At 42.5% G+C, this 16,831-nt stretch overlaps 1 protein-coding gene across 1 annotated transcript in view; it reads left to right on the top strand.

Annotated features, from left to right (window-relative positions):
• eipr1 (EARP complex and GARP complex interacting protein 1) overlaps positions 1-16,831 on the top strand; it is a 64,643-nt gene that overhangs the window by 20,827 nt on the left and 26,985 nt on the right. Inside the window, exon 6 of the mRNA XM_004082678.5 lies at positions 10,824-10,960. Coding sequence (XP_004082726.1) covers positions 10,824-10,960 — 137 coding nt within the window. The remainder of the gene's footprint in view (positions 1-10,823; positions 10,961-16,831) is intronic.

Here is a 16,831-nt window from a genome sequence, read left to right on the forward strand (position 1 = left end):
ACACCACAGTTATAAGGACACAGTGATTGGTCGAGATGTATCATGGGGAAAACGTGATGCAGGATGGGACCCGTAGCATGTAGCCTTCTAGCCTTCGGATGTGAAGTGACTGCTAACGAGTATGATGCTTTTGTAGAGCTTTTTAAAATAAATAAATATGATTTCTAAACATCCTCCGTATCTTCAATGCAATGTAAAGAGACACACACAGACAGAAATGTGAAGGTATCTGCTGTAAATCCAACTATTGCTCACATCCAGGTTTATGAATGCCATGACGTGACAGGTTAATAATGGGCTAGGTAGCATGTAGCCTACTAGCCTTTGGATGTAAGGTGACAGCTAAAGAGTATTTTAATAAAAGACGAGTCCTGAATATTATTATTCCTATTTGACCCTAAACTACAATATCCCGGTAGACGGCCAGCCAGGTGCCCGAATGCCGGCATGACAAGCTAAAGAGTTCTGCGGCGGAGCTAGGAGCTACGTCCAGAGAATCGCTGCGGTGCGGTGAAGCAGCAAGCTTGGGCATCCTAAATCGTATGATATTTTTTTTAATGTTGATTGAGACAATAATAAATTGATCATTCTTGTTTTTCTTTTTCCTTTCTTGAACGAATGTGGGTCACAGAGACACTGAAGTTACCACTGAAAGCGGCTTTTGCGGCCGGATGGAGAGCATATCCGTGTTTATGAATGACTTATGACGTGAACAATTATTTGGTCTGACGAATTAATGAAATATTATTTTGTGCGAACAAGATATTAATTTGTGGGAACAAGATATATTTTATTAATTTAAATTTCAGGACACGGGCTTAGTAGAAAACAAAATAATGGCATTGTAAAGGTATGGGCCCCCTGCAGAGTCAGTGCCTTGTCCTGCCCTCTCTTTATTTTTGGACTTTTCACAGATGCCAGCATGTTAGGGCTGAAATTTGGGTGAATCTAGTCTTCCTTCTACTCGTGAAATGTCTCCTGTTCCGCTGGCTGCACTCCAACCCCAGAGCATGATTGCTCCACCCTCACGCTTAACAGTTGGACTGAGGATCTTTTCATTTAACTCTGGGTCCTTTTTTCTCCAAATGTACCTTTGCTCCTTCTGGCCATAAAGTTCCATTTGAACCTCGTCGCTCAACAGAACTTGTTTCTAAAATGAACCAGTCTTGTTTCTGTGTTCATTTGTGAACTTCAAAAGTTAAAATTTGTGACGAGGATGTGGAACAGGTGTTCTTCTGATGATTCTTCCACTGGTTCGCTGGATTTTTCCTCCAACCCAAACTGACAGCTTTGAAAAAACATTTTCCAAATGCATCCAGACTTTGTATCCAAACTAATGTTGTCATGGAACAAGCCCTTTTCCACGTGTGCAACCGTGCCAGGCTATGGACAGTACTTGGACCTGAACGGTGCAGACAAATCAGGCCTGTTCTGGCCTGTGGTGACGAGACTCTTGCTGGGTGGTGGGTGGCTCCTGGGTGCTCTGGGTCCTGGTTCCACCTTTGGCCCATGGCTCTGTGTACAGCGCCCGATGGCCCAAATGGCTGCAGTCCGATATGGCTGAGCACACCTGCTTTGTGACCTTGGGGCCCTGACAACAGAGTTACCTGTGCTCCACGGTGCTGGAGGGCGCCTTCTCTGCACCTGGTGGAAGGGTGAGCGATCCTCCTCGCTCGGGCTGCATGGGTCCTTTCACCCCTCTCTCCTGGTCTGGCTGGGGAGGATCTGGTCCGTCTAATTAACACATGATACACTTCGGCAGCGTGCTTAAATCTCCACATAGGAAGTAGTGTGCACGTGCACACTGTCACACTGAAGCTTAAAAATCATAACCCTCACCCTCCTCGGCGGATTTCTCCTCCAGCTCGGAGGTTACTGCCCCGAGTACTCCAATTACCACAGGCACCACTGTCACCTTCACTTTCCAGGCTTTCTCCAGTTCTTCTCTGAGGCCCTGGTATTTCTCCAGTTTCTCATGTTCCTTCTTCCCTATGTTCCCATCGCTTGGCACTGCCACATCCACCACAACGGCTTTCCTCTGTTCTTTGTCCACCACTACAATGTCTGGTTGGTTCTCCATCACCATCCTATCAGTCTGGATCTGGAAGTCCCACAGGATCTTTGCCCTCTCATTGTCTACCACCTTCGGAGGTGTTTCCCATTTTGACCTTGAGGTTTCCAGTCCATATTCTGCACACATGTTCCTGTATATTATTCCAGCCACTTGATTGTGGCGCTCCATGTATGCTTTGTATGGCAGGGTCCCTCTGTATGTGGTGTCTTTTTTGTTTATTTACTTTTCATGGCCCGCGATCCACCCACATGTCCTGAGCACCCCTGGTTTAAACTATACCCTCTTTACCTCCTGTCATGGCAGGGGGTTTAGGGAGTACCCAGGTGCAGAGAGGAGGAGGCAGGAGGTTCCAGGTGAACAAGAACTTTAATAATCAAACACTAAAAACCAAAAACCACTGCTGAGCAGGCAAGACAAACTAGAAACTAGAAACTCGAGAGACATAAGAATAACATCAGACTACAACAGACTAAATCAGACTATGGACCAGCACAGGAGGAAGGGAAGGACAGGACTTAAATACATACAGACAAACAAACGAGACACAGGTGACAACAATGAAGGCAGTAAGGGACCAAAGTAAAACTCGATCCAACAACAAAACAGGAAACCTTTATAAAAAAAAAACAGGAAACTGAAACTCAAAACATGACGGAACAAAAAGATAACAAAACACAAAAGCAAAGAAACGTAAACCGTTACATAGCAGTCGGCTGGCGGGTTGGAACAGGAGTCTGGAACTGGCAGGTCAACATGGTGTGCGTCGGAGACCGCCTCCGGAACTGAGAAAAGATGGGGTGTGTCGGGGACCACCACCAGAACCGAGACAAGATGGGGTGCGTCGGGGACAATCACCGGAAACCGAGACAAGATGGGGTACGTCCGAGACCACCTCCGGAACTGAGAAGAGATGGGGTGCGTCGGGGACCACCACCGGGACCAAGAAGAGATGGGGTGCGTCGGGGACCACCACCGCAAGCGAGACGAGATGGGGTACGTCCGAGACCACCTACGGAACTGAGAAGAGATGGGGTGCGTCGGGGACCACCACCGGAACCGAGAAGAGATGGGGTGTGTCGGGGACCACCACCGGAAGCGAGACGACATGGGGTACGTCCGAAACCACCTACGGAACTGAAAAGAGATGGGGTGCGTCGGAGACCACCACCGGAACCGAGAAGAGATGGGGTGCGTCAGGGACCACCACCTGGACTGAGACTAGAAAGAGTACGTCCGAGACCACCACCGGAACCGAGACGAGATGGGGTACATAGGAGACCACCTCCGGAACTAAGACAGGATAGGCTGAGTCGGGGACCACCTCCGGAGCTGAGACGAGTTGACGTGTGTCAAAGACCACCACCAGAACCAAGCCGGGATGCCGAGAAAGCCGGCGGCAGCGACGACGGCCCCCTCCCACAGTCAGACGACTCCCGTCAGAAATAGAGATGGGAACTGGGCCCAGTCAGCAGTCCAATGGCACCTGGTCCTCTCCGCCTACTTACAATATGCCTGAAAGAGCCATGGGTAGAACCATTGATTTAATCAATCTATCAATCAATCTTTATTTATATAGCACTTTAACATCTGCCAGACATCCAAAGTGCTGCACAAGTAAAAATACACTAAAACCATAGGTAAAATTCAAAGAAGCACAGTAAAACAAAAACAATAAAATCATCAATAAAGGAAAACACTAAAAAAAAAAACTGCTTAATTCTCTCTGGTGTTAAAAGCTAATGTAAAAAGAGGAGTTTTTAGCAGAGATTTAAAATCATTTAAGGATCTGGCAGACCTCACTCACAGGGGGAGACGATTCCAGAGTTTAGGAGCAGCCACTGAAAACGCTCTGTCCCCCTTGGTCACAGGTCGAGTCCTTGGAACCACTAAGAGCATCTAGTCTACAGATCGCAGAGCTCTACGAGGACAATGGCTCTGCAGGGGCTCTGAAAGATAAGGAGGTGCCAGACCATGTAAACATTTAAAAACCAAGAGTGAGATTTTAAAATCAATTCTAAAAGAAACAGGCAGCCAGTGCAGAGTGCGCAGCATTGGTGTGATGTGATCACGCCGTCTGGTCCCCATTAGTAGTCGGGCAGCTGAATTCTGGACCAGCTGAAGACAGTGGAGGAGAGACTGGTCCATCCCGGAATAAAGGGAGTTACAGTAGTCCAGTCTGGAGAAGATGAATGCAACCCTTTCCAGGGTGTCATGGGGGAGATATGGCTTCACTTTACTGATTAATCGAAGATGATAAAAGCTGGACTGGACTTCTGCACTAACCTGTTTGTCAAATTTAAAACTACAATCTAAAGTAACCCCAAGATTCCTAATAAAAGACCGGTTAGAGTCTAATGACCCAATGGCACTGCTGCAACCTGTCAGGAGGTCTGTTTTCCCAAAAAGAAGGACCTTGGTTTTACTTTCATTTAAGCAGAGGAAATTTAGGTTCATCCAAGCTTTAACTTTCTCTAGGTTCTCTACACACCTACAATGAGTGTAGGATTATAGGACTCCTGTGTGCGTGTTGGTGTGTGTGTGTGCGCATGCATGTAGATGTGTGTGTCTTTGGTGTGGTGGTAGGTCGTGTACATTGATTAGACTTACTGGTGGAATTAAGTGGAACACCTGAGAATGCTCTCAGAACACCCCATTGGTGTGTCCTGCTTTGACAGAAATTCAGCCCACAAAGACCACATTTCAGAGTTAGGATGAATGCTCTCCGATTTGACAGATAACTCTGCATTAGTGTTGCTTTCTCCCCTAATGAATGCGTCCCCTTGTGTTGGGTGCACTGCCTTGTTAGGGCCCCTAATTTGGTTAGTATCCTAATAAGGCTGGGAAACTGGGATGCACGGAGCTCAAGCACTTAGTTCAGTCTTTCTATTGATCCCAGTGTTAACAGAGCATCACAGACTATGTTAGTTTTATAGCAACCTTGTCTAAAGATATAAGTCACTTTTAGGCTAAATAAAATATATTTATATTTAGTAATTTTCTGTGTTTTCTAATGTATTATTTTTAAGAACAGTCGAAGATCATGCTGTCATCAAGCAGGGAACACTGTAAAGATGCCACCTCTCCACTCAGGGACAGAGAAACAAAGCAGCCTACAGTTACAGTGCCTCTAGAAAGTATTCAAAGCCCTTCACTTCTTCCACATTTTTTCATGTTGCAGCCTTATTCCAAAGTGGAAACAGTTCATTTATGTCCTCACCATTATATACACAACTCCCCATGAAGAAAATGTGAAAAAGGTTTTTTTTTTGGGGGAAACTATTACAAATTTATTTAAAATAAAATCCCGGAGTAATCACACATACAAAGGTATTCCCAGCCTTTGCTGTGAAGCTCTAAATTGAGCTCTGTTTCCTCTGATCATCATTGACATTTTTCAGCAGCTTTAGTGGAGTCCATGTGTGGAAAATTTAGTTGATTAAACATGATTTGGAAATGCCACACACCTGTCTACATAAGCTCCTAGGGTTAACAGACTATGTGAAAGCACAGGCCAAGCATGAAGACAAAGGAATTGTCTGTAGACCTCTGAGACAAAGGTTTCTGTTGCTTTGAAGGTTCCAGTGAGCACAGTGACCTCCATCATCTGTAAGTGGAAGATGTTTGGAACCACCAGGGTTCTTCTGAGAGCTGGCCGGCCATCTTAGCTGAATAATCGGCGAACCAGGGCCTTATTCAGGAAGGTGACCAAGTCACGGCAAGTAACCCAATGGATACTGGCAGAGCTCCGGTGTTCCTCTGTGGAGAGGGCTGAACCTTCCAGAAGGAAAACCATCTCTGCAGCAATCCACCATTCAGCTTGTATGGTAGAGTGGCCAGACAATTCAAATCAACTTTATTCATTCATTCATTAATTTTCTACCGGTTTATCCCTTTTGGGGTGACGGGGCTGCCAGAGCCCATCCTGGCCACTTGTGGGCGAAGGCAGGGTACAACCTGGACTGTTCACCAGTCTGTCGCAGGGCTCAGCTTTATTTATAAAGCCCAAGAGGCATGGAGAACTAAATGATAAACAATGATCAAGAATAGAGGAGAGAAGGAGAGTAGAAGTAGATGAGACTAGAAAAGAGGACAGAACCCCAGTGCACCATAGTTACCCCAGCTTTAAACTTCTAGCAGCCTACTAACAACAAATTGTTATTAAGTTTAATTTAAACACATTAACATTAAGTTAAATGATCTTTGATTACTTGCTAGTCTGACAAAAAGCCTGTCCAAAGAGGAATGTTTTCAGTCTAACTTTGAATGTAGAAACTGTGTCGGCCTCTCTCACATGAGCTGGGAGTTTATTCCAAAAAACAGGAGCTTCGTGGCTAAAGGCTCTACCTCCAACTGTACTTTTACAAATCCTAGGAACCACAAACAGTCCTACTTCTTCCATGGTTTTATTTTCATTCGTGATACATCTGTCAAAATTTCACATAAAGACCCCAACTTTTCTTCCTTTTTCCACGTATGTTCACGTATGACCAATTTTTATCCCTGTAGTGGCTGTTTGACACGTTCTTTGGACTCCATCAAAAATTAAAAGTAATTATATATTATATATTTATATAATAAATGTGTTTTAAATTTGATACCATAGTAACAAGATAAATAGTTTAGCTAGTCTTGTCCTCCTTTTTTCATCAGTGTCTCTCTCAGTTTGCCCTTTTAATCCTCAGGTTTTTTCTCTCAGTATTCCTCCATGCTTCCCTTCTGCTTTGACGATCAGCCTCTCTCTGCCTCCCGCCTCTGTCCTTCCTAGCTGAAATAATGAGAAAGCACCACGGAGCTGTGTGGTGACGAATCGATCCATGATCCATGATCCAGCAGACAGAGAGGAGAGAAAAGAGAAACAGGAGAACAAACATCTGTAGTTAACAATGGAGCAGAGTATGCTGCTTTTGAAATTAAGTGAAGAGTGATTAGAAGAAAAGAACATTTTCAAGCTCTTGTAAACCATTTCAAAAGTCTCCTGATGAAGTAATATTTTTCAAAGTTTTCCAGCATTGTGACTCTAAATATTTTCACTTTCGGTGTTTTTCTTTAAAGTAAATGTGACTTATTAGCTGTTTACTGAAATGCTAGTGAACTCTTTCATTTATTTGACTATATATAGCATTTGTGAGTTAACTGTACTTTTGGTTTTCGAAAGACCTCTCAAAAAATTACATTATTTAAAGCTTTGTAGTCCCTCTGTGTTATTCATGGAATGATTGAACAAAAAAGAGCACTGGCAGATCTTCTATACGAATCATTGCCGTGAGGCAGAATTGCAGTAATAGATCTTTTCATCAGCCGGGGGCAGCAAACACAGCTACAGATACATTATCTGGCATATGCTGCCTTTCAGTGTTAAATTGTTGTACTGCTTTTAGGACAGCATTTTGAAATTACTTTAACTTCTGATTTTTTAAAGCTTTTAATTCTCAATGCAAGTTTGCAAAAACATCCCAGATCTTCTGAATCCTACAAGTTGTCTTTTTACGCGTCTGCAATAAATCTACCTGGATCTCCTCTTCCTTCCCCCTCTAGAATTTGTCCTTCTCCTATAGCTCTTGTCCTACCTGGGGTTCATAACCACTGACAATATTCAACATCACACCTTCAACTTCCAGCTTCATGAAGTCATCCCCCCATCTGAGATTCTCTTTCCCCTCAGAACATTCTCAGCAAACTCAGGATCACTCCTCTGTTCCTCTGTCCATCCACACTGTGATGAAACAACTCGATGCTGCTCCCAATCTAAATGCCAACTTTTCTTCCATCTTGAACACCCATCCTCAGCTTTCTCCATCATGTCAGACAACTGGAGTTTTGGAGAATTCCTTCTCTAAGTCACACTTTTGCCTTCATTTACAACATTAATGCACCCCTACTTAAATCAATCCAGGTTTCTTAATTAACCAGGTGGCGTCTTGAAATTGAGTTTTGGCACCCGGTCAAATCTTCCTCTTGAAAACGTTTCACCACTCATTCTAGTGACCTCATCAGACTCATGGAGCCACTAGAATGAGTAGTGAAATGTTGGCACTTGCATATTTTATACAGAGATGTATAAGCGTGAATGTATTTTGTCTGCTAAAGCGTGCAATCATGTGCAAATCCCGTCACTTAACCTAAATTTAGTTCTGGTGAAAAGGTTGTGTAAAAGGTTGCACTCTAATTAGAATGCAAAAGATTCTTAGGACAAATGTCTTTTTGACGGAGCAAACTCTCTCTAGAAAATATGGAGTAACATTTATGCCCCCAAACAAACAAACCTTCTAAGTTGCAAATGAAAATATTAAATATTTCCTATCAAATTTCTTTTTTCAAAAACTTTTATTGCACTTGCAACACAAATGTTTTTTGCATGCGTTGTGTGTCATCTCATTTTTTTTCCTGTCTCTGATTTTGCTCTCATAAGTTTCAGCTTAGAGTGACAAAGCTGTCATTAAACAGCTGCTGATTGGTCCACCGTCCAAAAACATGCTTCATAGGTTAATTGGTTAATCTAAATTGTCCCTAGGTGTGTATGTGAGAGTGCGTGGGTGTGTGATATTGGACACTCTTCCCTGCGACAGACTGGCGACCTGTCCAGGGTTCTCCCTGCCTTCGCCCACAAGTAGCTGGAATAGCCTCCGGCAGCCCTGTGACCCTGAAAGCGAATAAACGGAAAAAGATGAAAAAGATGAATGTTTTACAATGCCCTTACGCCGCACTCTAGTGGTTACTAAAGTGCGAGTCCTGGTCCCGCATGTTGCTCGCATGGGTGTGCATGTGATACGTAGCGCCCATAAGACGCCGGTAGGATTCCAGCACAAACTAACTAACTGTTAAATGTCCTGGGGCCTCATTTATAAAACTTTGCGTAGGATTTGCGTCAGAAGTGGCGTACGGATGAAACATAGGACGTGCGTACGCACAGAAATATTCGGATTTATAAAACCGTGCGCACGCACATCCTACGCATCTTTCCCTTTATAAATCACAACCGATTCTAAATGCAGCGCAGCTTTTGCGGCTACATGACACGCCCATAGTTGCCCATAAATAGTCCGGGAAACGCCCACAAATTAATATTCATGGCTTGCAAAATCATGGCAAACACAGAGGGGAAATCAAAAAAACGTAACTTCACTCAATGTGAAGTAGAAGTTATCGTTGGCGAGGTGGAAAAGAGGAGAAAAGTGTTGTTTGGGGCACAGTGTGGGCATTACTAATGCCAAAATGGCACGTGAGTGGCAAACGGTGGCAGACGCCGTAAATGCTGCAGCCTCACAACCTCGGACGTGGCCGAAATAAAAAAGAAATGAAAGAAATGATCGGACATCAAAGTCGAGGCAAAAAAACGTCTAGCGCTGCATCGGCAGAGTGTGTCCGCTACGTGGGGGGGGGGGGGGGGGGGGGGGGGGGGGACCGGAGCTGACCCCTCTTGATGAGAAACTGGCCGCTATTATTGGGGAATCCCTATTAAGTCCCCCTTATCGGCGTCCTCCTCCGCCTCAGTCACCTGACTGAGACGGAGGGGACGCCGACGCGCCAGGGTCAGGGTGACACAGGTAAGAGAAATAATTCAAATGAATGCAGTCGAGTCACATGTATGCAGGCTACACAATTACAGATTATTAATATAGAAAATTTTTATTTTAGTTGCTGGGTGTTCCAGCGGGGCCAGTGGTTACGATGCTGCAGCTGAGCAGCCGTCTGGCCCCAGCGTCTCCACGGCACGCGGCTCTCAACCCTCCAGCAGTGGGCGCGTCCTCACCGATGCAGTCCTTGAAATGCAGAGGGAAGTCAGTAGTTCAATCAGAGAGGTGGCCAAGGAGTTGGGCGAAAATTGAAAGTTGGGCGAAATCAAGATCGCCCTGACTGAAATAAACTGCACGATGAGGGAATTCTTAAATAAATAATATTTTCCACACCTCTTTTTCTTTACAAGCGACGCATCACTTCCAAACGCTGGCGCACAGCAGCAGCAAATGGCTCAAATGCGTGGGGATGGGGTTCAGGGTCGGGGCCAACACAGCAATCAGCGCCAGGGGGTAGAGGCACGTTTTTAAGCTGTGCCACATTGTGTAGCACAGCACATGCCAGCACGATTTGGCACGCACTGTCACTTTCACGTGTTTCTTCCATCTGCCGACGGTGTCGCCATTTCTCATTTCACCCGTTTTTGTGCGTACGCCTGGGTCAGAGCTTGCGTGGAGGACCGCACATTTTCCCGTCAAGTTTGCTTTTTATAAATCTCAACTATTGCGTAGAGAGTGGCGTACGCCTTCTTTTGTGCGTACGCAACGTTTATAAATGAGGCCCCTGATCTCTAACAGTGGGGCTGCACAGCAAGGAGCTCGCACTTATCATTTGGCCAGCACTAGTGGGTTCCGTGGACTGTGCGTAGGATTTCGGGGAGGTTGAAAAATGAAACAATCCATGTGACACCTGATTCTCACCTGTTTTACCCTTACCTACGCTTGCATATTGTATAAATGTTCACTATGACCAGTCGGTCGCAGGATCCCCGACTAAAAAAAATATGAATGAATATCAGGTTATCACCTTAATATACCGGTAAATACTTTGCCTATTTTTCAGCTAATTCACATTCCTAGCACATCCATGTTGTAGTGACTAGAACATGGACTAGAATCTAATCCCTAAGAAAACTTTATTTGATAATGAGCCACAATGCAGAATGGAAGAACTATTTTGCTTGTCCCCTCCTGGAATTTAGAGGCAAAATTTGATACAGGTGTGTCCTTGGCAGGTTTCTAGCACAGCCACTCTGGAGGGCAAAGGCCAGCTGAAGTTCACCTCTGGCAAGTGGAGCCCCCACCACAACTGCAGTCAGCTCGCCACAGCAAATGACACGGCTATACGAGGCTGGGACCTTCGCACCATGAGGTGAGCTCCCAACTCTGCTTTGCTGCTAGACTCCAAAATCTGCTGTTTGAGTTTTTAAAATGATCAAAATTTACAGAATACCCCACATTCTGTTGAAGTTGATGTAGTGAACTTATTTGTTGGTCAGTGGTTGGGCTACTTTTGTCACAAAAAAGAGACCGGTGCAAGTTTATAATAATGCAAAAGGTCTTTAGGAATAATGTCTTTTACCTAAACAGATCTTTAAGCTTATGTGCTAAAGCAAGTACTAATCAGCAACAGAAACACTTTTTACAATACTGATAAAAGTAGAAAGCCTTTTTCCTGGCCTGTTACAATAGAGGGTTATGAATCTACTCACACACGAGGTGTATATTTGTATAAACCCCTTTTGTATTTTAAGGCTAACCTTTATTTATATGAACTATGTTGCTATAAAGGTTTATTGTTATTACTGTCAGGTGTAGATGTTAGTCAAAGGGCGGGGCCTGTCCTCAGACACACTATAACAAATATACCTGTTGGCTCAAAAACCTTCACACACAAACATGTCAACTCATACACGAAACAACAACAGCTCACAAGCACAAACACGCTGTTTTGACTGCATAAATATTTTTCTTTCTCTATTCAAGATTGTTTTATTTAGTTTATTAAACCAAACTTATTTTCAAATAAGAAAAAAATCTTTCAAAGTAACAACATAGAATGAACAAAAATACCCTTCTAGGAAGGCAGAGCCTTATTAGACTACAATGAGTTAAACCTTTGTAAAATTTAAATGACATGAATCAATTATATTATTAGGTGTTTTTTCATTTTAAGTAATTAAGTACCTCAACTGCATTGCATAGTAACATACATCATTTGAAAATTTAAAATGTCAATTTTTTCCTAAATTTAATAGTTTACATATTGACTGACATTTTATTTTCTATGCAGTGTAGCACTTTAAACCAAATGGTTCTCCAAACCCTTTTCACACTAATTAAAATCCACATGTCTCATACTGTTGGTCTATCCTTATTTAGTTACCCAAGATGTCAGTTCTTGCCAAGGACCACGTGCACGCCGTTCAAAATCTACTTCTAATTGCAACATTTCTCCCCAATTGCTTCACATTGATGCCCGAGAAATTTGGAGATAAACGATGAAAATCCCTAGGACTGTTTTCCTTAGCTGGTACTAAAGATTTTTTTTCTCTTTTTAAAATTCAAGATGGCGACCTCCTCCTGAGGTCATTTCTGGGAAATTTCGTGAAGTTTTCCCTTTTTCATGTTGTGGAAAAGCTTACACAGTGCCACAAAACAGCCGCCAAGCCAAGGGTTGTGTGACTATCCCATAATAATTTAAAAACCTTTCTTTGAAAATCACCTACATGTGGGTTTTGGTTTTTATTGATGTATTGGAAAATATTTTTTTGGGCTCCATAAGCAATTTTCGGACCTTTTTTGTTTTTACAGTTTAAGGGGGGTAGTCGTTTTTATGCCTATGTGGCGGGGCTCAAACATTTGGCTGAATGGCGCAGACATTTTTCCAAATGCAAAACCAATCTGGTCCTTGCAGTCAGTGACTCTGACGAATGTTTCCAGACTGGTGTCAAGATGTCCTTTCCTGATTTGTTGAATCTATGCACCAAGGATTAAGGCGGTTCTGAAGGCTAAAGGGGGTCCAACCTGGTTCTATGAGGACCTAAAAGAGTGGATGTTGAGTGGATTCTGGTTTCCTCCCTGTTTTATTTTTAGTCATGGTTTAGTCAAGTTGGCTGGGGGTCAACTCCTGTTGTTTTGTGGGTTTGCTTAAAATGTGATAATTGTTGGTTAGCTGAAAAAAGTAATTTTGCCTTTTTTCAACTCAAGGGTGTGATGCAGCAGCGATTATTCTTTAACATGTATTTGTTAACCAACTGCAAGTTATTAACAGCCCCCCTACAATCTTTTGTGTTTCTGTGTTCATGCATTGTGTGTGTTTTTTTAAATGCTCCTGAACTACATGATGAGGACGGTCAGTTTGTGTGTGGATGGTGCAAGTTGAATAATAATAGCTTCACTATTGATCTCAGTGATAACAGCAAAGTGTCGAAGAGATTGAGGGGGATTTGATGAGAGGAGGCGGAGAAAGAAAGAGAGATAGAGACATGGGGTAAGCGAGAATGTTTTTGTGTATCACGGAGCTGGATAAGATTACAATATCTCTTCCTGTCATCCCTGTAACAAATTAGAGTTCCTACACCCTTTGATTTGGCTACCATCCTCTTTTCTCTGCTCTTTTGCAAGATGCAAGAAAGCGTATTTAGCCAGCATAAGATGAGAAACTGTTAAATTACAAATATATTTATCACCCACCACAGTCTTACAATTCTTTTAAAAGTTGATCTATTTCAGTATTGACTTTTTTAAACTCTCCCAAAATGGCTGCATTATACTGTTCTTTTTACACACAAACACGTACGTTTTTAAAGTTTATTTCTTTTAAATTGTTGATGAAGCATTTAATGAAAGTCAGAAAAAAAGGAGATTATTTTGTTATTCTTTGGTTAAAATTGTCTTTGCATAACTGCTACAGTGCACTGTCACATGAAGGCCCGGTCAAAACTGAAAGCTCTTATTGAAACAAATCTTCCATGAAAATGAAGTGATGCCTTTTTGGCTCCTTCTTCACCACCATAACCTAAAACAAGTGCTGTGATAATACACTCACTTCACTTATCTGCCTGTGAAACACATGGTTCCTCACTCATGAACAAGGTTGCAAGATATTTGAACTCGCCTACTTTGGCTACAAATTCTTCACCGCTCCACAAGAACAAACCATCTTTTTCTGGTCCATGGCTTTTGGCTTAGAGGCGCTAAGGCTGTATTTAGACTAGACACATTTTTTTCGGTTAAAGTTCCTTTTCCCCGATATTCTGGAACAAATTTTAAGTCTGAATACACCCAAGAAGGCCCTGATCCGGGACCAGGATCCACTCTTAGACCCATCTTTGGAGGTAGTCTCGGTTCGTTTCCGATCGGACTCCGCTTCTGTTCACTCTGAGTTTCCTCAGTATGAATACAATCTGTTCCTGGACCAAAACGGCCATCACGGTCGATGGTCACATGATCTAAACACAGACAGCATGTAGCAACAGATGCGCCGCGGACAAATGTAAAGTAACGATTGTTGTGTTATCAAACAGATAAAAAGAGTCCAACTCCTTATTTGTTACAGCGTTTATGTTAACACTGCTGAAAACACGTTTTACATGCTTTTCTGTGACGTTTCGCACCTGGTGCTGCTGTGACGTCATCTTACAAGGATTCTTGTAGTTTCATTAACAGAATTCTCTTTAAATAACACCAAAAAACTACAACTATGAGACACAGCAACTCATTGAAATGTAGTCCGATAAATTCAGGCTCATTAAAATAACTCTTTACATAACACACACGTCTTCTCACAGTTTTCCCGACAATCTATGTCATAAACACTTGTCAGTGTACCTTCTTAGACACCTTCTTGGCAGTAACCGTCTTGCAGCATGTCTCTTCCTGTCCAAAGAGTGAAGAGATTTATTCACATGGTTTTGTTTACAAGCTTTGGTCCCTATCAGGAAAGGACATCTTGACACCAGTCTGAAAACAGTCCAAACGCAGGATCAGCGCTCCATCCGGACCAAATTATGGGTCCGGAACGAACGTTTTTCCCTGTCTGAATATTCCCACAATTCTCAGAGACACAGTAGATTCTGAAAGTCTTAGTTCAATGAAGCCAGCAAAAAGCGGACATAAAATCCTGAGATCACTGATGTAATTCTGACTGCTTCTACTACATTTTTTTTTGTGAGCCAATACTGTTAAACAAACACTAGACTGAGTGACCCCTCCCCTCTGGCGTTCCAAACAGGAAGTGGCTCCAAGAAGCCAAAATCGCACAGACATCTACAGAAAAAATAAACAGCTGTTACTCAGTCGTTCTATTGGTCAGAAGAAATATTCATGTTCTGATACATTTTTTAACATGTTCCTGATGATTCTTTTTTTTTTTTCATTATGCCTTTTCTTTATATCAAGTTATTCAAGTTATGAACTGAACAATCAGATGCCTCCATAAAAATACATCATATTACCAAAAGTATTGGCTCACCCATCCAAATGATCAGAATCAGCTGTCCTAAGCTCTTGGCCTGTCCACAGGTGTATAAAAGCATCCGTCAGGCATTTAGACTGTTTTTACAAACATTTGTGAAAGAATGAGCCGCTCTCAGGAGGTCAGTGAATTCCAGCGTGGAACTGTCATAGGACGCCACCTGTCCAATAGATCTAGTGGTGAAATGTGGAAGAGTTTGAGAACAACAGCAAATCAGACACCAAGTGGTAGAACACGTAACCTGATGGAGAGGGGTCAGCGGATGCTGAAGCGCATAGTTCAAAGAAGTCACCGACTTTCTGCAGTCAATTGCTACAGAGCTCCAAAGGTCATGTGACCTTCAGATTAGTCCAAGTACAGCACACAGAGAGCTTCATGGAATGGATTAACAGATTCTCCAGAGACCATTTATTTGAGTGTGGACTTCCAAGAAGTTGACTCCTAATTGGCAGGAGTGGTTGCCATAGAAACATTCGTTTAGACAGATTCGGATCAGTCACTGCTTACTGACGACATGTGGCTCCAAATGGCAGCGCCTGTATCATGAAAAAATGGCGACTGAATTGACTTCATTTGGTTGGAGCTGGTAGTGAACTATTCGCCTCACACTCACTCGGTTCAGTTCTTTTACGCAGTCAATGGGGGGAACACACCCTTATTATTTTAAGGCTAATTGATTAAATGTTATCACTAGTAATGGGGTTGTTGTAATAGTGTTATGTTGTTAAAATTGTCTATGTGGGATTTGCTTAGTAGACAAAGAAGCCAACAGAGTCTCAGAACAAACTTGGCGGTCCCTAGTAACTTAGGTTAGGTTTAGCCAATTAAAACTGGCTAACTTCTTTATAATTTAGGTTTTCCATTTTTCCCACATTTTTGACACATTAAATTCAGAAATGTTGGTAGATTAAATTTTTATTATATAGGTAGTAGTTAAAATCATGCTGAGTACAATGCAAAATATGAATATATTCATTCATTTCATTCATTCATTTTTTCATTTTCTGTACCGTTTAATCCCTTTCGGGGTCACGGGGCTGCCGGAGCCTATCCCGGCCACTTTTGGGCGAGGGCAGGGGACACCCTGGACAGGTCGCCAGTCTGTCGCAGGGTATAATGTCCACAATTACACATCCATTCACTCTCACAGTCACACCTATGGTCAATTTAGAGTTGCCAATCAACCTATGATACATGTTTTTGGACGGTGGGAGGAAACCGGAGATCCTGGAGAGAACCCACGCATACACAGGGAGAACATGCAAATTCCACACATTGATGTTGTTTTTCACATCCCCCAGCCGGGACTTGAACTGGGGGCCTTCTTGCTGTGAGGCAAGAGCGCTAATCACTGCGCCACCGTGCAGCCCCTAAAAAATATGAATATAAATATACTAAATATACTAAATATAAAAGGACATCCTAATGTAAAATAAAATGTATACGTTAAATAGTCAATCTAAATTTTATGTATAGATCATTAAATTTGTGTTTGTAAATTTACAGCAACATTAAATGGTAATGCTAAATGTAAATATTATATATTATGTGTAAATGGTGATCCTTTACCGAAATACTATGAGTTAAATCCAAATGTTAAATGGCTATTTTAAATCTAAATGGTAAAATCTTAGGTTTTGTATGTTGACATACATTTTAAACTTTACTTTATATTGCAAAACACTAATAGTACTTGTAAATCTAATCACAAATGTTTGAAATATATAGATTTATGTGGCTACACATCAGTTTTGTGAGGCCAAA

Source organism: Oryzias latipes, chromosome 22 (genome assembly GCF_053564925.1).
Source record: "Oryzias latipes strain Hd-rR chromosome 22, Olatipes_Hd-rR_3.1".
NCBI classification, from domain to species: domain Eukaryota; kingdom Metazoa; phylum Chordata; class Actinopteri; order Beloniformes; family Adrianichthyidae; genus Oryzias; species Oryzias latipes.